We start from the raw sequence: 22,132 nt of genomic DNA, 5'->3' as shown, positions 1-22,132 counted from the left end.
TAAATAATTATTATATATCTTCTCAGCAAATGTATTAGAATTATTAATTAAAAGACAGAAATGGTATAGCTTCCAAAATTCTAGGTACTTTTTTATTTCGGGAAGCTATATTGTTTTGGATAGGGAGTAGTTGGGCTCCACCAAAACAAACCGTGAAAATTTCCGTCACGATCAGAATATATCAACCAACGAGTGGAGATAGTGTACTACCGTGAGAACGATATCGTAACAATTTACCCGCAAAAATGTCTTAAATCTGTTATTTGCGTTCATATTCTGGTCATCTGTGACCACTCTCTTTCTCTAATATGATCTCGTCTGGAAGAGAATCGTATTTCCGTCGAAATTTCGCAAGCTTTGGCAAAATTTCGCCGATCGAGAGGACTATCGCTTTGTTCGTTCAGAACTGTTTGACCAGCTGTCTATTGTGATAAATTTTGTCACAGAGAGTAAGAAAAACGGAAGAAGATGACCGAATCCGTCGGAGAGTTCGAGTATAAGAGAAAAGACCTCATTGGGCATGGTGCATTTGCCGTCGTCTTTAAGGGCAGACGAAAAAAGGTAATTTATACATATGGCAGCCGGCGACCTTGGTCTTGACAAATGGCGCGCCGAGCCGGTAAGAGTTGCTAATAGCGAGCGACCGTTGTGCAGAGAACATTGTTACTGAATGCGGCCACACTTTGTCTCTTCCTACCTCCATGGTCTCAAGAAGACATATTTGCTCCGCGTAGAGATTGCACGAATTTATTCTCATGGAGATATATGCCGCCAAGAGATGGGGGCGGTAATTCTGTATCATGTGTATGCATATAACTGTCAAGTTGACGATGGCGTAGTGTTTTGAAGACATGACAAAAGTCAACGTTTTAATTTTCCAGGACCACGATGCTACTGTTGCCATAAAGTGCATCACGAAAAAGAATCTGTCAAAATCACAGACACTGCTAGAGAAAGAAATAAAAATATTGAAGGTGAGTGCGGTTTAATTGTTTATATCACATGAACCACATTCATGGTTTCCAAGTGCGTCATAACCGAAAATAATAACAATGTGTAACACGCTGCTTTTTCTTCGACATCGACACGGCATAGCCGTATTTTTACTCTAATGGTTCATTTTAACTTACTCTTTGTGTACATTTATTTCACTTAAATCCAGGAACTCCAGCATGAAAACGTGGTCGCTCTGTACGATTGTAAGGTACGTTTCATTATGAAAGATTATGTTTTGTTTACTGTTTATTGTACATACGTACGCACACACCCGGTCTCGTGAGTTGTGTGTTGTGACGGGACAGTGTGTACGGTGCAGTGTATATGACTCATCCTGTGAATACCAAATTCAAGGATTAGGTCGTGTGACTTTCTTGGATGACGCAAGCGAGGACTTGGATCATTGTCAAGCGGATGTATCATGTGGAGTACGTTCGCGCAAATCCCAACGAGCAAGCATTCCGCTCTCCATTCAGGATCGTCGTCCACGCACCGCGCCGGTAACGGCCCCCGCCCCTAGTCATGCATTGATCGAGCGGCCAGCGTCGCGTCGGCCCAGTGATGTTCCCCTATCACGCGTTGCCCGCCTGTTTACGCTCAGTTTTTGCCCAGGTCGTATTGATCTCGGGTCATTTAAATAGGCCAGCCCAGTGGTTGCATAACTCCACTTGACGAATTGAATGTGTTTCTGTGTGCACAAAAGTGATTAACATTGTCAACAAACTTTGCAATTCGCACTTCTTTCGTTTATAACTGAGAAAGTGTTTCATCATAGTGTGAAATCACTGAAGATGACGTGTCCCTAAATGATGAAGATCCTTTTATAACAGGGAGAGTGACACATTCTCTGTTCATATTAGAACAACGTACTTTATATTTGAATCTAGGGTTTCAATTAATATGGGCTGACCGCCTAATAATGCGAATTTAACTGTTCCTAGTCATTCGATCAGCAATTGTTAGTTTTATCACTGTCCCTCCGCACATGGCCCGTGCTTTTATGTAAGAAAACTTAATAGTTTACATTCATATTAACAGCAGAGGTTGCAAGTTTCTTCCGTAAATGGATAAAAAATACCACCCACCCCCCAAGCCCCTGACAAAAATGCTGAGGTTTTATGTGACTCATAATTTGCAGAAGTACCTTCAATAAATTGTTCGCCCCTGATAGACAGTGTAGAAAGAATGTACTCTTGTATTTATTTATCAAACTGATGGCCCATTGTGGTCTGTTTCTCACTCTGTCCGTTTGCTAATCTCCATAGGAAACAACTACCTCAGTTTATCTGGTGATGGAATATTGTAATGGTGGAGACCTCGCTGATTATTTACAAGGTCGGTGTACTATTGGCCATTATGAGAAATGCTTCAGTCATTGCATAGTTCACTTTCAGTAGCTGTCAAGAGACATCAAGTGCGCTTTTCCTGTTCTGTGGGTGTTGCAAGTCCACAGCAAAATAACATAAACGTTATATTTACCTTGAAAATGCTATATTGTTGTCAACATCAGATTCTGGCCTTGTGTTTATTTCCTCCTCACATGCCATGTTTATGCATTCATCAAGAACAAAGGTCGTAGCCATTTCTCGTAACATCCCCCTTCAGCAGAATATGTGTATAGGTATCAAATTTGCATATGAAATGTCGGTTTCAATTCTGTTTGCGTTCTTCACAACTGAGTATTATTGAAATCTGAGAATGATGATTTCAGATATCAAGCTCCAGGAAGGGAAGCCATTAACATATTTCAGCTGTTTCAGTAGTATCGGGGTCCACACAATGATCAATGCAGTTATAATAAAAAAATATGAATGCGCAAAATTTCCAGGGAGAAATATTTTTAATGCCTTGTATTTTCCTTCACAGCCAAGGGAACCCTAAGTGAGGATACCATCAGATTATTCCTGAAACAAATCGGTGAGTCACATGATCAGAAAAGAGTCAAAATGTTTAAAAACTGTACTCAGCTTTCATTTGTACCTTTAAATTTAATAATTCAAGCCCAAGTCAGTGTAGAGATGTGGGTTTTAGTTGAGTTTGTACCTTAATATGGTCAATATTTATTTTTACTAATATTAGATGCCTACTAAAAGGTATTGCCTATGCAAATAAATCTCAAGGCTGTTTAATTCTTTGAATTGAAACTCCATCAATAATTAACTCTCAGGTATCAAAGTCTTCCATATTTTGTGGATTGACAACTGTTTACAGTCATACATGTTTATTTCCTGGCTGCTGTTTGAGTGTTTATAATCCATGGCCAAGGTCAACTTGGCATGCAATGGATCTATGATCAAAACATCTTAATAGGATTGAATACAAGTACATCGTCAGTAAAATACAGTAGATGCATTACTTCAGACATCGTAAATGACTTTTAAAATGTGTATATAACGTAACACAATGCATCCATCAAGTTTTCAGAGCAGTGAAAAAGCTAAAAATGTTTTCAGTATTTAGCCTGATTGTAATACTTGACTTTTTGTTATTCTGTGACTTGGCATGAGAATGGTATTCGGTCTCAGACAGCAGAGTGTTATTGTGTTCAGTTCTGAAGCAATTATGATTTAGATCATTGTTGCAGCTTAGGGGGTTGCAATACCTGAAAAGGAGGGAAACTTCTCCCAAATCAATCTTTTGAAAAGTATAAATGACAGATCAAAGAAAGACTGCCTTCAAACAATGCAAGTTGTAAAATGAAGAGTTGTATATCTCGTAAAGAGAACAATTGAGTCATTCTTCAAAGGCTTGACAGGAGCATGTAAGTCTGCGGTGTCAACTGTGACGAAATCAGAGCTGGGGTTTGGTTTGAACAATGATGGTACAGTAAAACTGTGTCCTTGACTTCGTTTTGTGCAGATTGAAATTTCCAGGTCATCTGGAATCCACCTATATCCAATAAGTGTGCTTCTATTTATGGCATAATGTGTCCAAATACTCTGGTAGTTATAGGGATGGACTGTTTGTGCTGATTTTGTAGATCTAAAATTAGATATGATGAAGGTCATGGTTTGGGGAACAGCATGACATTGTGCAATGAAGGTCACACACTGACCCAGATTTGCCACAGTGCATATGACCCCATTCCCTGCTCAGAGGGGCTAATCTGTTTATAACAGAATAACTCAGTTGTAACAGAGGCTGTTATGCTAATTGCAAAACACTGTTCATTTTTTAGTGCGCAATACGGCCTTGAGACACAGTTTGCTTTGGGTGGAGGCATGGGTGGCTACTGTGATCACCATAAATTTACTGTGTCTGTAAACAATGGAAGTCGTGACCCCCATTGTTGCTCTCCAGATAGATATTTTCCCATTGTAGCAAATTGGCTTTTTGAATATGATCCATCTGTTGAAGAAAATGTAACTATACTAGTATTTAAATTTAAGTGTCGTATTCTTGATAAAAATGAAATGAATACCGATATCTTGCATCGCAAAGACCACATTTTGGTCAAGACTCTTTGTGACCAGTGAAAGGATCTAGCCAACCACTGGTAATAGACACAGATTGGTGATTGGATGACTTTGAGAATAAATATTATAATAACTCATATGCACTTCACAAAGTATGATAAAACTATCTCTTCATTGTAAAGATACATGTCTGTCTGTTTAACTGCAAATTTCTCATTTGCAATAAACAGCGTATTTCATCATGCTATCAGATTTTGACATCAATTATTGACACTCACTTTACGGTATCAGGCAAATTTTTTTTGCAACCCAATGGAATTTCAAAAACTTCTGTAACGAGTGGTACCTGTCCACTGTATAGCTGAATGTGGATTTCACAACACCGAACTCCAAATTAACATGGATAAAAGCTACAGAAAAAATCAAGGGAAAAATGTGTTGAAACTCTTCAAGCCAGCAGCTCAACATATTCTCATGGGTTAATATTTGTCAGAGAGAGGAATCAATATTATGGTGACCCCCAGCTCCCTCAAGTTATGAAAACATCTTCCTTTGCCACAGAAATTGCAGAGGGCCGTTAAAATTAGGTGGTGATCTTGAAGCGCCACTAGAACAATTGTGGGCTTTATCTTCCATACCGGTAGTGTTCTGTTTGTCTTAGGGTCTCTGTAGTGAAAACTAAATAGAAATACACCCATCCAACAATGGTTAATAATACCACAGCCTTTATCCTTCAACTTTACTTGAAGAGATTTCATTAGAAGTATTGCAGTTAAATTTAAAATTAGTGAGTTGACATCACCAGACACAGAGCTATTCAAATCAAATCACCAATGTGCACTCACACATACACTCATACATCTCTGTGTGTTCCTTTTGCCCTTGTGTACTCAGTGAGTCACCAACATCTCTGATTAATGTGAAGCATAGCAAAATTTACTATGTGTCATTATGGGTGGCATTTCTTTGTTCGCTCACTGCATCTTTTCCAGGGCTTAGAGTCAGCAGAGCATTTCAGCTCATGATCACCCAGGCAAATCATTTCTTCAATAAATGACAATACAACCAAATATGGAATAAATAAGCATTAGTCTGCTGCATGTATTTTAAGCTCGGGTATTTTAAGCTTTGAAAAAAATAATATACTTCATTGCAATAAATTTCATGAATACATGTGCTCTTTAGATACTTGAAGTGTGTGGGCTTGAATTTTTACAAACTCATGATTTTTTTTTTTCTGTGTACAGCGGCAGCTATGAAGGTTCTACATTCCAAGGGTATTATCCACAGAGATCTGAAGCCACAGAACATCCTGCTGAGCCACTCAGGTAAAAAACAGTCACAACCCAGAGACATCAGGCTGAAAATAGGTAAGACATCACATCAACCATAGTGGAAGGAGTGGTAGTGATAATAATGTAATATTAATTGCAAATTATTCCTGTGCTATACTCTTGAAAAAGATCTCCAAACAGAGTGTTTATACTGAATATTCCATCATTGTGCTGTGTCAAACGTTAAGGTCTATCCTTTCTTGTTTCATCACGATGATCGGATGCTCTTCAAACCACCGCATTCTGGGGCCCCTGAATCGATCAATATTCACTGATTGCTGTCCAACTCCACCTTTCATGGTCACCGTGTTGCATGAGAGGTGGTTGCACAACCAGTCTGCAACATGTCTGCAGTTAAAAAAGCCTGGTTGCCTGCCCGAGCTGTATTGTTTATGTGTGCGAATTCAACTGTCATATTGACATCTGGGCTGCTAAGGGAACATGTACAGACATGCAACATCCATTGTTCTCCATATGAGATCTACGTGTGAATATATGCAACTACCATTCCAAACAAGGGCAATATGCAAATGAGCCCAGGCAGAATATGCTAAATTGATGTGACCTTTGGCTGGATAAAAGTAGGTCCTTGGGAGCGTGTGGAGATTTTCTGGCAGCTGTAACTGGATGCTGTACTTTACTAAGCTGTTGAAAAAAACAGAGCTGATAGCGATATTTATATTCATTCACTATATATACATCTAATTACAAATATTCTGCCATTCTCTGTAATCATTTTATGCACGGAAGTCAGACTTACATTTCGATGTCAAAGTTTTATTACTGTTTTGTAAATATAAAGTGAAAACACACTGAATCAAACAATAGGGGGTTACCATGGCAACAACGAGGGATCAAAAATGGCCACAGCTGTGTCAGTGAAATTGGTTTGTTTACCCACGTGAGTATGCGTCAGTGGGAGACAGCTTGCATCAGTAATCACCATCATAACAACAACGTCAAATCAGGTGATCTCATTTTCCTCATCTCAGTCACCTTATGCCTCAGACCATTGCAGTCACGAAAGGATGGCTTCTGTTTCTTTGCAGCTGATTTTGGGTTTGCAAGGTTTCTGCACGGTGAAATGATGGCTGCAACGCTATGTGGATCACCCATGTACATGGTGAGTGCGTCCAGCGTCTTTTTATATCAGTCTGATTCTTCGTCCGTCCTGGATGCAAATTTGAAATAACCCCAGCCTGTAGCTCAATCAGGCTGGAATATTTTTAGATCGGAGAAATGTGCAGAATGCATTGCCAGTGTTCACCAACACTCGATCTACCAAATATGCATACATAATATACAAACATATATAGATCGATATGGATATATAGATTGTGTCTTAACCCAGTATGCATCATTGCAAATGTTTAAGTTGTAATTCATTAAACGTTGTAGGCGTCACCAATTTGATTCTATGTAATATACAAGGGTATCAGTTACGGTTGCACATCACAGTGGCACCATATGTTGTTTCTGTTCATGCGTCATGGCATCAGGTCCTGGCGAAAAATAAATCTTTTAGTGATACTTAAAGTTCCGGGAATTGTTTCCTATTCCCCGTCACCAAGTCTATGTAAATGAATCTATATTTAATTTAACACATGGAGGCATGTGTTTGTTCACCATATGACCCTAGTTACTAGAGAGAGCTTTTCAATCAAGGGAGACAGGAATGTTGGCAGTTGCTCTTGATTAAAGCCTAGAGCCTTCTATTTACTGACTTTCTGTCCTATTATATATATATATATATATATATATATATATATATATATATATATATATATATATATATATATATATATATATATATATATATATATATATATATATATATATGACTATTACTCTTTTGCATTGAATCATTTATTTTATTTATCTGTTTTCACTTTCACATTTATTTTATTCTGTCACTTTTCAACTTTATTTTTGTCCTGTTAACCTATTTGTTAGTCAGGCTATGAGTCCATGAATACTGTATGATCACAGGAAATGCTATACAACTAAGTTGCATGGTTCATCCCGTTTGATTTGATTTTCGTTTGCCCTAGGGATCTCCAGACTCTGTGTTATTGGCTCAACCCTCAGGAATTTATCAACATGGAAAGAAAAAAGCAACCGTTTTAGAACAATGTGTACAGTTCAGTGTAGTAACGAAGAGAAGTGAGAAAGCTATATTTTAAGATGAATAATTTCAAAATAGAAGTGGGCATTACGTCTGTTTTTCCAATTGTTGCAGGCACCAGAAGTTATCATGTCCCTGAATTATGACGGCAAAGCAGATCTTTGGAGCATAGGTACAATCGTTTTTCAGTGCCTTACAGGCAAGGCCCCATTCCAAGCTTCCAGCCCCCAAGAATTGAAGAATTTCTATCAGAAGGCGAAAACAGTGACTCCAAAGTAAGTGCATCTGATCTAGATTTTACTGCTTTCATATCCCCATATCCCCCACACATTGGTGTTATCTGTTATTTCTGTTTCAAAGTGGAACCCATACAGAGCAAGCGAAGGTAAGACGGGTTTATATAGAACAACACAACCTTTTCATGAAGCCTCCGATTTATGGGCAGGTTGAGTCTCTATTGTATTCTTTTTATGAGAAGAGAGTGTCGGAAGATTCTGCTGAAAGCCTTTGCAAAGGATGAATGAATAGAGTGTAAGCATAGAAGCCTTCAATTGAATTGCTGAAACAGAAAGTTGGATCAGGAGCATCACAGTAACCTTTAACCCTGACACCCCTATTTCCTCTGTGTATAGGTCCTCCCATCCTTTTGAATACAATGGGAATAATGCACAAATATCTGATTGTAAAGGGTTCGGGCATTGATTGCATTTGTTGTCAGTTCTGTTCATATATATTTTGTTGAGATAGTCTGCCTTCATGGTTAGCCAATAAAAAGAGTCTCTGTGTTCAATTACTCTGGAATCACCGTTGCTGTATTTTTCAAGGTGTCTTTGTCAATTATAAATGACTTTCTGCATAAAATATTTTGTACTCCAACAAATTAAAGTCTTTTGCATCGACAGTCAGTCAAAATATCCAGGTTCAAAAATATCCGGGTCACCAGATTGGCTTTGCATATGGCCAGTATGTTTGTACATACCAGCGTAGGTCATACTCGTATTTTCTGACTCACTCATACTATTATTGCTGTGATATTCAATGGTGAACATGGGTGATATGTGCCGCATTTATTGTCTTTTCTGTTGTCAATTTAATGTAGAATCATTCACCTTCACCAGTGTAAATTACTGTGCATTGCAGTAAGTCGGTCATGGTAATCCAGGTCACCGGATCAAAGTCACAAATGGCCAGCATGGTATTTACATACCTATGGATGCCATACACTTTCTCACTCACCCCTAGCATGGACTATTTTTAGAATGTTGTGATGTTTTGAGCAAAAGGTGCTCGGTGATGCATAAAATCTTAAGTGACAATGAATGTATTGTCTTGACTTGTTGGGTGAACTTTACATACCAATTGTCTGCCGCTATTGTAGATAAGATAATAGGTGTAATGGGATGAAATTGAGTTTGGCATTTTGTTGTTCATAGACACTTATATTTCTTTCCTCAAACTTTTTTCTAATGTAGTATTCCGGTTGGTACATCGAATCAGTTGCAAGACTTACTGATGAGGCTTCTCAAACGTAATCAGAAGGAGAGAATGGATTTCCCAGATTTTTTCAGCCATCCGTTCTTGTCCAGTGGGTTACAGGGTAAATCCTCGTCGCCTGTGCCAGTACCCGTCAGATCGGCCACTTCCTACGGGTCATCGGGGTCATCAGCGTCGCCAGGCGCAAGGCTGTCATCAATATCACCTATTCCAGGCAGCGTGCCAATGTCGTCGCCAGAACCAAGTCTGCCAAAAGTTCGTGAAGTGCGAGGTGGGTTCAATTGCGGTTAAGCTCATATCTGACGGGAATTTGAAAATTGCTACCAGTTTATTTTGAATAGATCACAGTAGCACTTTTTTTCCTCTCAGTAAACCTACTTCATTTGTTAAAGAAACAGCCCCATGCTCAGTTAATGCTGCTAGGCTCATATTGTCTGAAACATGGTAAGCTTCCTACATGTATGCTGAGAGTGCAATCAGTGCTAATTTCCAGCCAATGCTAAAATATGAGAGTCATGAAGTTGCAGTATTGAATTTAATTCTTTCTTTCAACCAACCATAGGCTCTTACATTAAACCTGTCGATCAGCTTTCACAAATTTACACAAAGCAGTGACTCCACATAGTAATTTCTGATGTCATTGTCATTTGGCATGACATAATGCTTTTCAATTTGATGTCTTGAAACTGTAACAAAGTGTAATGCTGACACAGAGACTATAGTGTTCATACAAGAATTGTTTTGCACTCATCAGGCTTATTTATTTATTTATTTACTTTTTTATTTGTTTGTTTGTTTATTTATTGTGATCAGCACAAGATGGAGCAGTAGTTGGATCATTGCCGTCAGCCCCACCAGTGTTTCACAACCTACCTGACAGAACAGATCACTCACCCAGCAGTAACTCATCTGGAAACGAACCTGAAGAGGTAAAAAAGACACCACTATACCATTTGATGATGAGTTTTTACAAACTCTTTGGTGACACTGTTATGCTTTTCCTTGTCCTGGTCCATTAGCGAGAAAAAATGACATGTATTCATGTAGCCCTCATAGATAATACAGTGTAATGCATGTAAATTTCAGGTAGTTATTCTGAAATACCAAAGATAAAGACAAAAACAACAAAAATAGTTCTAAAATTAAACATACAAAGTATATAGATACTAACTTTAACCTAATGTGTGCACCCAGTAAGAAAAGTATTCAGTGATACTATATGCAAACAAAAAATGTAAATTCAGATATCTATGAACAAAATTTCATTTGTTCATGAAACAACATTAAAATCTTGATGCTAAGTTTGTTCTTGGGTCTGTGTAACTCACGCCCCGATTGAAACCCAGTTCCGGCTACATGTATGACTTCAACAACTGAATTGTAACTCAGTCATTGTTCACTTACAGGACTTTGTCATGGTTCCAGCCAATTTACCTTCTGATCCCTGCAGTGAGGGCAGTGCTTTCCACAGGAAAGGTAGCGCCAATGTGGAATTCCAAACTCTCTTTACGTAAGTTTTTTTTTTCCCAAAGTCTTTGAATTTGCATCATGGATTGATTTCATAATTTAATCAGATACTTGACAGCTTTCACATGAAACGACTCTTCAAAATATTTATTACCAGTAATTGTTCAACTAGTAAATTTGTTCTGATGAAAACTTCCGTTTGCCCAGCAATATCGTGTATTCTAATATTACTGTTTGCACTAATTGGCAACTTGATAACTCAAAAACGCTTTTAAACCACTTCATATCTCCATGACCTCTTTGCCAGCGTGGACTTTATTAATTGCAGATATGATGGTATTCAAGTTCTATATTTAACATTTCATTTTTTCACAGCGACAGTCCACCAAGGATAACATCAACTCCACCCAAGCACAGTATTGACAGGAACTCTTCAACTCAGCCCATAGCAGTACCTTCCAAATCATCCACTAGAGCTTCAGATGAAAGGTAAATAGATACACTTTTTGTCCTACACATTGTGGTGGTTCTCCCCAGTATGCTCACAAAGATCTCATAATTTAGGTATTCAATATGTGTGTTAACTCTGTGGGAGAAAATTGAACACTTGATTTTTACAAATATAAGCCAGTGAAAACTTTGTTTACCCTATCAGCTTCAAAGTGAGCCTTATAAGTGGTTGATTAAAAATGTATTGTTAAAGTTTTTAGAGTCTGAATATCTGTCCCCAGGGGCATTCGATTTTCTAGTGTGAAAGCTGCATCATGCAATTTTACGCTTATTTGTCCTGATCAACATGAGAATTAAAACTAAACAAGCCATGTACACTTTAAGAGGAGTTTTCCAACTCTGTAGATTGGTGTCTCCTCTGTCAATATGAGAAGATGATGATAGTTCTCTTTGATTCAGTTGCTGTAAGTTTGATGCAGAGAACTTTCAGAACTTCTGATAATATTTCTAAAATTTAGAGAGCACTATCCCACATTGGTATGGTAATCTAGTAAGCAGTTGTTCATTTCAGAAGCTAATATATTCACACCTTCCATCAATGTGATCCATGAATTTCATTTGATTTCTGTCAGACCGAGCAGCTTGCCAGTGCATGCCACAGGTGGATCACCGGGTGCCATTCCCAAGATGCCACATCAGCAACAGGGTCAATCGCGACCCGACAACGAACCTATACCTGTGCCGTCAGCTCTCAACCCGTTCGCCAACAAGACTCCAAATTCATCCCCCATGCACACGATGACTGGCAGAGCCCAGTCAAGTCCAAAGACACCCCCAGGGCATTTTACGACACGAAGGGGGACGTCCCCTCTTGCATCACCTCAGGTATATTATACTAAATTGTAAAACACAAAAAACATGAAAGAATCCAATCTGCACTTTATTTTCCCAATGGAGATATTACTGCTGTTTCAGAGTGCACTGTTATAGAAGCTGTATTGTTATCGTAAAATATTATCTACAGTAAGACCACTCAATGCAGCTGGACAAATGCCTTTGAATAGAAGCAGTGATATCAGAATCAATATTTTAACGTCAGCCTACCCACTCACATTGAGCATTGGTATGATAAAAAAACCTCAAAGCTGATAAGAGTTTAGAGATTTGACCTTGACCTAACAAATACAAGTACATGTAATATTTGGTGTAGATGAATTTGCATATGGTCACTCAATAAGGCTTTGCCGAATTCAAAGCCTCACCTAAAGCAGGTGAAAATTGAAAGTTTTATCAGTTGTGTGATATGTACGTAAACATTAATATCAAGATAGCTTGTTAACATAATGCAATTTTTTTTCATCGCGTATGTAGAGTGAATTACCTGGCCATTCATCTCCCAAGAGCCTGGCCAAGCCACCGTCTCCCACCCCAGGGTTCCGACCTGCAGCCACATCGTCTCCCCAGAGGAGTGCCACTCCACCCAGGGGATCAACCCCGCCCATGTTTATGCCAAATAACACTCCACCGAGAAAAGCACAGTTCTACGGTAAGTTCTTGTACTTAGCTTATAAATTTCAATCACATCGTAGTTGATTTGAAAATTTCTCATGATTTATGTATTTACAAGATTTCACATGAAGTTGCAAAAAAAATTTTGAAGAGTTTCTGAAAATTTGCCATGATTATCTTTTCATTCATATGATGTTTAACAACATGAAATCATAAGTACTTGCCAATAAGTATTTCTTGTGAGTTTTAATGCCCTGTACATAGAATTTTAAAAGAATGTTAAATGTCCATTATTATGCTATTACTATGAGTTGCCGTAGTGTCCAAGACAATCAAAAGCATATCGGTACCTTCATATTTTCACATCACTCCATCTCCTTTCACCAGTTTCTCCCCATGCGATGTTCTGGTAGATTCAATTATATAAGACCGACCATGCTTTGAGGAGAGGTGAAGATTCTTCGTCTTATGTTAAAAAAACCATACAATTCATTAAAGGAATATGTTTCATTTTCTGAACAGGTTCTCCGAGTAGGTCTCCCTTGTTTCTGCCCAGCCCAGCATCTCTACCCACAATCATTGGGTCACCCACCAAGAAGACAGTGGGTTTTGATACGAGTGGTTCAGGTGTGTCGGCAGGACATGATCTCAACAGCCCATCACAGGTAAATCCTCACATCAATTTCCTTTAGTCAGCCACATTTTATTCAAAATGTCACTGAACAAACGCCCAAAATGGAACATTGTACAAATGTATCACATATTTTACAATATTGCCAGAAGTTTCCAGTATTAATTAATTTCATGGCCCCACCTTTGGCTGTGACAGATTTTCTGGAATATTACCATCAGCCTTGCAATTCCCATTATTAATCTTCCCAGAGGCAAACACGGCTCAAATCATCAACTTTAAACATAACTTTACATCAGTTGGATTATTTGTATAGCTGTAGGGATGTTTAAAGTTGTTGATAGCATAGATCTGTGGGAGATTTCTTATTTAAATACATAAATTATTGGCAGTTTGTGCCTCAAAATTATTTACAGAGAAGAGGCAATTTAAGGTAGTATGCGCCTCAAAAGTGAAAGACTTAAACTTTTTCTTTAATTTTCCTCAACCATTCACTTTCAAAATCAAGAATAAAAATAGGGGGTCACCGTGCAAATTTTGGTACCAGCGAAACAAATTACCCAAGATTTACTGATATTTGAAATTCAAAATTGCTGTCATCCCTGTGTTAACTCTATGAAGAAAAATACAATTTTTGATTTTCAAAAAAAAGCAAGACGTTGAAAGTTCTTATTCAGAGGGCTTCAAAATGAGCCCCCACAAGTGGTAGATCAGAAAAGAATTGGAAAAGTTTGAGAGTCCGAATATGTGCCCCGAGGCACATTCTACCTTACGAACACTTTTACCTTGTATCGATTGTATTCAATGCAAGCTTCAGCTGGTAATTGTTATATGATGCAATTGTCTTCTTTACAGCCACTTGCCATGCCATTTGCTGCCAGGCCCAAATCACTTCGCATGGACCCAAGCCCCACTGAAAAGCAACTTCGAAGGAAATCCCTGAACATTGACAACCCGGCTCAACCCAATGGCAAGATGCCCCTTGGTAAAAGCGCCAGCTCGGGGAGACTGTCGGATCAGTTCCTCTTGAGGGCAGCCTTCGGTCACGTCGGTTCGCCAGCGCCAACGTTTGGCAGCTTGGAAGCACTGGCTGCAATCGGGGGATCGCAACCAGCCAGTAAGTACTGCAGTGAACGGGATTTCAGTGTCTATTTTGAAATGTACATAGACTTCATTGGACATTCTGTACCTGCCTTGCTTTTGTATGCACTCCACATTTTTGATTTCAGTGACAATGTCAAGTTTACACTGAAGGACTAGCAAGTGAAAATGCTTGAAATGTAAAAAAAATATAGGAAGTCACCAAGTTGGTTGTTGAATATAAGATTGTGATTGGTAACAAATTATTATATATATGTTCAGCTGCACATGATGTTGACATGGAATTAGACTCGGTCAGGAGAGCATCCGCTGTTCTGTACAAATAATTCAGTCTATACAGTACGCTATCTTAACATATCATGTTCTGAATGAAGTGTCTTTGTTTTCCATTGTCCTTGCAGGCATACCCTATGCTACAAGTCCACCGTCGCCACTGCACACCAACATACTCGGAGCCTACGGCGGCTGTGGTAGGACTTCCAGGAGTGAGTCCCTGCGGGGCGACGGTTCCCCAACCAGCCAGAGCTCGGTCGTCTTCAGCACGTCCCCTTCCAGCATGGAGGGACCAATCACATTCGTAGCTCCAGAACTGCCAGAAGAAACCCTCATGGAACCCGAACACAACGAAACTCTGGAAAAATTGACGGAGATGTTGTATTTTGTGGACGGGATCATGGAGGTCATCAAATCCAAAGCTGCCCCACTGGCCGAGTCCTTGTACACCAAACAGAAAGAGACGTTCGCCTTTGATCAAATTTGTTTCTTCAGTGAAGGTCAAAGGTGAGTGAAGTGCCCTGATAATATATTCATAATTCTGTGCAATTTGCATGCCAGTAGTCTGTACATGATATTGTCTCACACAATTTACAATTATATATTTCTTCTTCTTCAAATTTGGATGTCCTCAGTTACGTTCCCATGTAATGTCTTCGAATGTGAAGAGTCAGCAAGTGGCGAGGAATTCTCAATTGAATTCAATACACAGATTACACAGACTCATTGAGCCTACCCTTCCACCATCATGGTTTGTCCCAATCCCATTGTTTTTTATGGTAAAGTTGGACCTCTATACAAGAAAATCAGGGTTAAAGGGTGTAATCACTGCTGACAGATCACTCTGTGATTTAACATACACAACTTGCAATAGGGTGGCCATGCAATTAAATCAAGCTGTAGGAAGTATGTCGTCCCTCCAGTGATACCACACCCCACATGTTGCACAAACGCTGGTGGTGTCCACCTTTCCTAAAGAATGACAATCTTCAAATACTGAGGTCTAGCATGTTTTTCCCCTTTTGACACAGGCAAGCCGAGCAACTGGTACTGTACCTGCGGGCCCTACAGATCCTAGCCAATGCCTTGCAGCTGGCCAGGGATGAAGTCAGAGTCAAACGTCTGCAGCCTTCAAATGCTGTGAAAACTGGTAGGTTGATCAAAATTTATAAAAGCAGGAAATTTTCCATGAAATTTGGTAATATGGTTTTTTGGTAGTTTTAAAAATGGGAATTTAAGCAATATTTTCCCACCCCAAGCAAAAGTGGTGTAATGGACCCATAGTCTGCTAGTATTCCTTCCTGTTCTAAGCTCTCCAATCCAAAGAACACTCAAAAATACAAAAAAGGTACAAGTTGTCCAAAAATGATCTATGTCATCCTTTGCAGTGACTCAGTCTCTGAATGAGAAGTACCATGAGTGTCTCAGCAAGAGCAGAGAACTGAAAGAACAGGAGAGTCTGTCCAAGCTAACGGCGGCTGAGATGAGCGCCATCAAGCCAGAGAAGCTTCTCTATGACTACGCCATCGAGCTGTGCCAGACTGCAGCCTTGGATGAACTCTTCGGCAATCCGCAAGAGGTAGGAATTTGTTTTTCAAACTGAATTTAGGCCCCCGAAATGTTACAGCTTTGGTTCTCATCATAGGTTATCACAAAAATGTGCACGCTGGTTGTGCAGTTTTTTAATTTCCCTTTTTTTTTCACTTTTTTGAGCTCCAATTTCTGATATATGAACAACAAAATAGGGCTGTTGCAACATAGACCCTGGAGCTAGACAAAGGGATAAGTTCACTGTTCATGATTGTAAAGTGTGTATGCATAACAAGAGGTACATGTACCTAGCAGGCATTGTATGACTCCACTGGACTGTATCAAAATTGGGAGAATGTACATAATAGAAGCCGCATATTTTTTTCTGACTTGTCCCCAAGGGGATGGTAGAAAAGGTTTGCTAATGGAAGCCACGGCTTCAGTTAGGAATTTTACGATATTATGCATCTCCTTGATGTTACTCTGTGTCATTGCATACTTTCTTTCTTTGAAAATAAAGCTCAGCTTTGATTTGAGTTCAGACACATCATTTGACTTCCATCACAATAAATCCTTTGTCTTGGTTTCCTTGCAGTGTGCTAGCAGATACAGATATGCCCTGGCCTTACTGAATGGGTTAATATTGAGTATTAACAACGAACAAGATAGAGAGCTGCTCTACAAATGTAAGTCCTGCTCGACTTTCTTTTACACATCCATGCGTGGTACTGTATGTAGGGCTTTGCAAACAGCACTACTGCCATCAGCTGGTTAGTGCCACTTCTTTTACATGTCCTTAATAATCTGACTTCAAAAGTGCTAAGACACTCTTCTGCTGTCAATGACAAAATTATGGAAAATGTTTAGCACTGAGGGGACGACAGTTGTAACTATTGATAACATTTTCGTTGTTTTGGAGTTTTTTGGTTCTCAAAAACAAGTACATTTTCTTTAATTCTCAAAAAGGGTGTTGAAATGCAAAGCCTTTCTAGCACAAGACATTGTTTATGATATGTAATGTTACTGTTGAAAAAAATGAATGCTAGTCTTGAATTGAAGTCAGTTGTCAGCAATAATGTTAGATATTACACATAGTATTACACAGGCTGTGTTGACAAGCTGTCATTTCAACATGATTTTTTGTGTAGAACAACATACAGAACATAAATCTTTGGCAATTGAAAATGTACCACAAGGCGCAGCTGATGCACAGCGTGCAGAGTCCCCATGAAATTCCCTTGTAACACTCGGATATTGCTCAAAAAAACAGGTTTTGGACAAACTGCCATTGTATGTGATGTTCCAACACGAGTCATCCCTTCAGAGTGTGTTCCAACAGAGACCCATGATCAATGACAAGTGTGTTTCTTCAAGTCCAGCAGTGGACAACAACCATTGTGCTGTCAACTTTTCTGATTACCGTATTTGTCTTCTGCCACACAGATCAAATAGCTGTTCAACGGAGGCTGAGCCATGTTGAAAAACTGAGTCTGAACTACATGGTTTATGTAGGTGACTGAAGACTTCCGCCCTCTATGGTGAATGTTGGAAATGTGAGACCTTTCTCAAATTGACACCTGACACAGGGCTGTCATCATCCAATCAAATCAAGAGCACACTCTCCGATCTAAGTTCATGGATAGATGAATTTTATTTTTGTTCGTGTGGAGACAGAAAAATGTAATCTCTCACACAAACCAGGAACTACTGTGATTTTGGAAATGAATGAAGCGAGTTCTTTCGCGGAGCACACCCTGGCTAAACTGGATATGTTGGTACAACAGTAAGGTGTTGGTTCTAGCCTTCGCGTAACCAGCAATTATGATTGCAGCTGAACTCAAAGAAGGTTATTACCAGATATGTGAGTGCATACAATAGCATGGATTTGCTACTGTGATATCCAGTGCAATGAAACGCACAGAAAGAACCCCCGTATACAGTCATCATCATCGCAACTCTTTGACTGTGGATACGGATTGACACTCAACCTCTATGATGAATGAGAAAGAGTGGATGTAATTGACACAAGAAAGGACAATGTCATCCATACAAATTTCTCATTTTTGAAGACTTCTCAAACGCATAATCTGAAGACCATAAACTTTCAGAAAAACTGTATTTACAGGTGACAACGTCAAATTTTGCACCACTAGACTCCGTGTACAAATAATTGTGACTTGCAATGCCATTCAATGCAGTGCGATGCTGACTTCCCAGTGTGGATCCTCGGCTGCTTCCAGTTACGCCTGGGATTCCCAAAAAAGTTGGAATGTGGTACCATCAGACACATTGCATCAACTCAAGAAAAAAAATTTTAACCAACAAGCCAAACAAGTAAACAGTGTGGCCAGTATGGATGCTTTGTGTCGTAAACCAGTCTATCAAAACCAGATAAATGTAAAACTGACTCTCTTCTGATTTTTGATTCGAAGAACTTCAAGACTATCCCACTGGACCAATAATTTATGTGAAGAATTTCATCCAACCTACGTCTTCTGAAAATCTTGCCACGTGTAAGTTGCAGAATGTAAATTGTACTGTGTACCAGCATTTTTAGATGTCACATTTTTTCGCTGAAGCGAGTCGGACATAACTTTATAAATATGGTATGATATTACTTACTTTTCGAAAGTTGTTGTTTTGTAAATTATTATCGTTGTGTATACAGTTTTAATTGTGAATAGAAATTCCTGTATAGATGTGTCTTAAACTTCAAGAAAATTTAAACAAAATTAAAAATTGCAAAAAAAAAGTAAAGAATTACGATGGATGTAGGGAATTTTATCTCTTAAAAAAATCTACAGGATTTTTATCTCAGAGGTTAACAACCCTTGCCAGAATATCGGTGCTTTTGTGTGTAAGTGTCAGTCCTCTGGGGAGAACGGAAATACAAACAAACGAAACATATTACCAACCAAAGTTATTTACATTCGAATTGTAAGTTTTTCTGGGACATTGTTTCACCGATGAAAAACTTAGCAGACCAACAACAAAGTACAGACAAAATATGTAGTGCACCAGTCAAGACTCCATCCACTGAAATCCCAGCATGACATGGTAACTTCACAGTATTACTGTACATTTGTGTTCTTTTATCTGTGCGGGGGAAAAAATTGTCAAGAACTGCTTGCCAGTTCCCTTGGCAACAATCACATTTTAAGATTGAGATTTATACGCAATACTGTGTGCATGCTAGTCCATTGAATTGTGTACTTCTATTTATATTGTAGTGAGTGATGCAAAGCCAGTTGGCAAAAAATGTGTAGTATATTCATTTTAGTGTGCGTAGACGCTTTATCAACCCCAACAAGACTTTTCACCTTCTGGCATCCGTTTTCCAGTACTACAATACCGCATAATTTATGTAAAATGAAGCCTTTTATTAATATATACACTGTATACATATATTTCAGCATTTTCAAGCAATGATGGCATTTTCAAGCAATGATGGAATACATTATTTTCCTGTTGAAATTATCGTCAATTGGGAAAAAAAAATTAAGGCATTATGGAAATCCAGGCATTATTGTAGTCACAAGCTCCCTGTGAATTTGACAGTCATTTATGGGTTCCTATATGAGTACTGCATTGTCAGGTATTCAGTGGTGGACACTGAAGCACATGCTACTTGCTGTACAGAACAGAAAAATAGACCCCCATGGAAGACTGCCTTATTAACAATCACTGCTAGCTGTGTTGCCAGCTGTTTTCATATTGCACAAAGAAGACTGACTTAATTCCATATCAACCCCCACCCAGTGTACCTTTCCCTCCTCCTGTACCACTTGTGGGTTTTCCCCCATACTGCCTCATTTTGTTTGGTTTATCGTTTGTATTGTTACACCAGACCAGCCATTGGGTTAGACTTTCTAAATCATAGGTTTGAACAGTTTTGTAGTATTCACTATCACAAATTGTCAGTTGTTTGTAAAGGAAAAAAGTTGCACTTGTCAATCTGATAAGACTCCAAATGGAGCAAGGCTGACATTTAAAACACAGTGTATGTCGCTTTCAGCAGTTCACATGCAGTTCCAACAATTTCACTCTATTTTCTTGAAATCGGCCCATCCACCCCATTGAAGGCATTAGAAATGTGCCAAAGTCCTGAGGTGAGAGGATTTAATCCTTTCACACCATGGTTTGACCCAAACCCATTGTTATCAATGGTGAGTGTGGACCTGTTTACTAGAAATGGGGGGATTAAGGTAAACTTGTAAGCATGTTGATATGATATGATATCATAAAAGTGTATCAATGGTAATTTCAAACCCAGCAGGAGAATCTTCAGTCATCACTTGCCACTGATGAAACTTTCTGTACAAGAAAAAGCTTGCATTTTTTTTCAAGTATGGAATTTATTCCGATAAAGCTTTGCATATGAGAGAAATGATTGTGTTCTTGAAAAAGTTGAATGATTGCAAGAGGATTGAATGGTTTTTGTGTTTTTGATGTGTGTTTCTCTAGGTGACTTCCATGTAAGCAGCTATGATTTCCACAAAATGTATATATGAAATTTCTTTTTAATTTTGTGGATGGAGGATTTGTTCATTGAATCCAATAAAGATTACAAAGTAGAGATTGCTGCCTTTGTGTGTGCTGCTTGTTTTGATGTTTGACACCAAGCATTAAAATATTATTAGCTGGAAAGGTGTGAAGAGATAGTTCAAAAAAACCAACCAGAAGAACAAACCTACAGAAGCACACAGTGGATACCTTGACAAACATGGCCACCTTGTTGTTGTCCTGCATCAGAACTACATGTATGAATAATATTTACTTACAGTCGCACAAAGTCTGATTTTACCGTACATTTTAACCAGCATTGTGTTCCACATATCAATGCTAGTTTCCTGGCATGCTTGAATTCCTCACAGTAAATTCACTTGGAAATGTCCCGTATATAGTTGATTGACATTCACAATCGGCATCGGTATTGTTGAAGACTAATTTTTGTCCAAACATGAATCCTACATGCAAAGATCAAATGTATCTCACTGATAACTTTCATGGTGTTATCGAACCAAATACTGGATGTTTCTGCACATCATATCAAGCAAATGTGGGTGACACATATTTAACAAAAATGATTTCAATGATCAAACACAGTTAAAACTATGCATTAGGCAATCATTCAGACCATGCCTACTACATGAGATAGGGAGTGTGCCGGTGGGGGATCTGGATCTTGAAACAAAAAAAATCACAAGTTTAACTGTGGAAGCGCAGATGTCACTCCTGTGTTCGCCACGACCTGCCCATTGTTGTCATCCAGGATGAAAAGTCTGTCGTTCGAAGGCGCTATCGAGCGTAGAGGGCGCACTCGAACGACGGATTTTTTAGTCTCACTGGTCGACATCAGAGACAAAATGTCAGCAAATTACAGAAACCAAAGGCAAAAGCTTTGTAAATGTCACCCAAATAATACATCAGTTGACGCCATCAAACGGTTATGTCTGTTTAATGTATTTGTAAGTACAGTTACGCACCGGGAATTATGTAATGTTATTGCATTTGTATGAATTTCTGTTTTTGATGGAGCGATACTTCTATTGTTTTGGGAATATAGGTCTTTTTTCTCGGTTTGTTTTTCTCGGTTTGTTTTTCGTTTACTTTTACCAACCTAAGAATTGAAGTATCTTTGATCATTATTTATGGCCTGCAGGGTCGGAGGAATCAGAGGGGGTCACTCAATGAATTGAAAGCTACAAGGGGGTTGCTCAAAATGTGGAGAGAAAGAAGGGGGTTACTCAATTTTTGGTGCAAAATAATTTGAAACACCTGTCAGATTGCGCCATTGGTTCATCAG

General features: G+C 38.8%; 1 protein-coding gene across 1 annotated transcript; it reads left to right on the top strand.

Annotated features, from left to right (window-relative positions):
* Window positions 1–147: 147 nt before the first annotated feature.
* LOC139145505 (serine/threonine-protein kinase ULK2-like) lies at window positions 148–20,902 on the top strand. The gene is made up of 21 exons (XM_070716724.1): window positions 148–561; window positions 882–974; window positions 1,163–1,204; window positions 2,262–2,331; window positions 2,863–2,913; window positions 5,660–5,782; window positions 6,796–6,869; window positions 7,986–8,146; window positions 9,344–9,636; window positions 10,179–10,294; window positions 10,772–10,875; window positions 11,208–11,321; window positions 11,915–12,167; window positions 12,654–12,828; window positions 13,314–13,456; window positions 14,278–14,539; window positions 14,925–15,303; window positions 15,828–15,946; window positions 16,185–16,375; window positions 16,922–17,012; window positions 17,770–20,902. Exons 1-21 carry the CDS (start codon window positions 469–471, stop codon window positions 17,844–17,846), a joined length of 3,024 nt encoding a protein of 1,007 aa, XP_070572825.1. The 5' UTR covers window positions 148–468; the 3' UTR covers window positions 17,847–20,902.
* Window positions 20,903–22,132: the final 1,230 nt, after the last annotated feature.

This window comes from Ptychodera flava, chromosome 12, assembly GCF_041260155.1.
Source record: "Ptychodera flava strain L36383 chromosome 12, AS_Pfla_20210202, whole genome shotgun sequence".
NCBI lineage: Eukaryota > Metazoa > Hemichordata > Enteropneusta > Ptychoderidae > Ptychodera > Ptychodera flava.
Note: the sequence above shows the minus strand (reverse complement) of the source record. Positions and strands in the feature narration are given on the sequence as shown.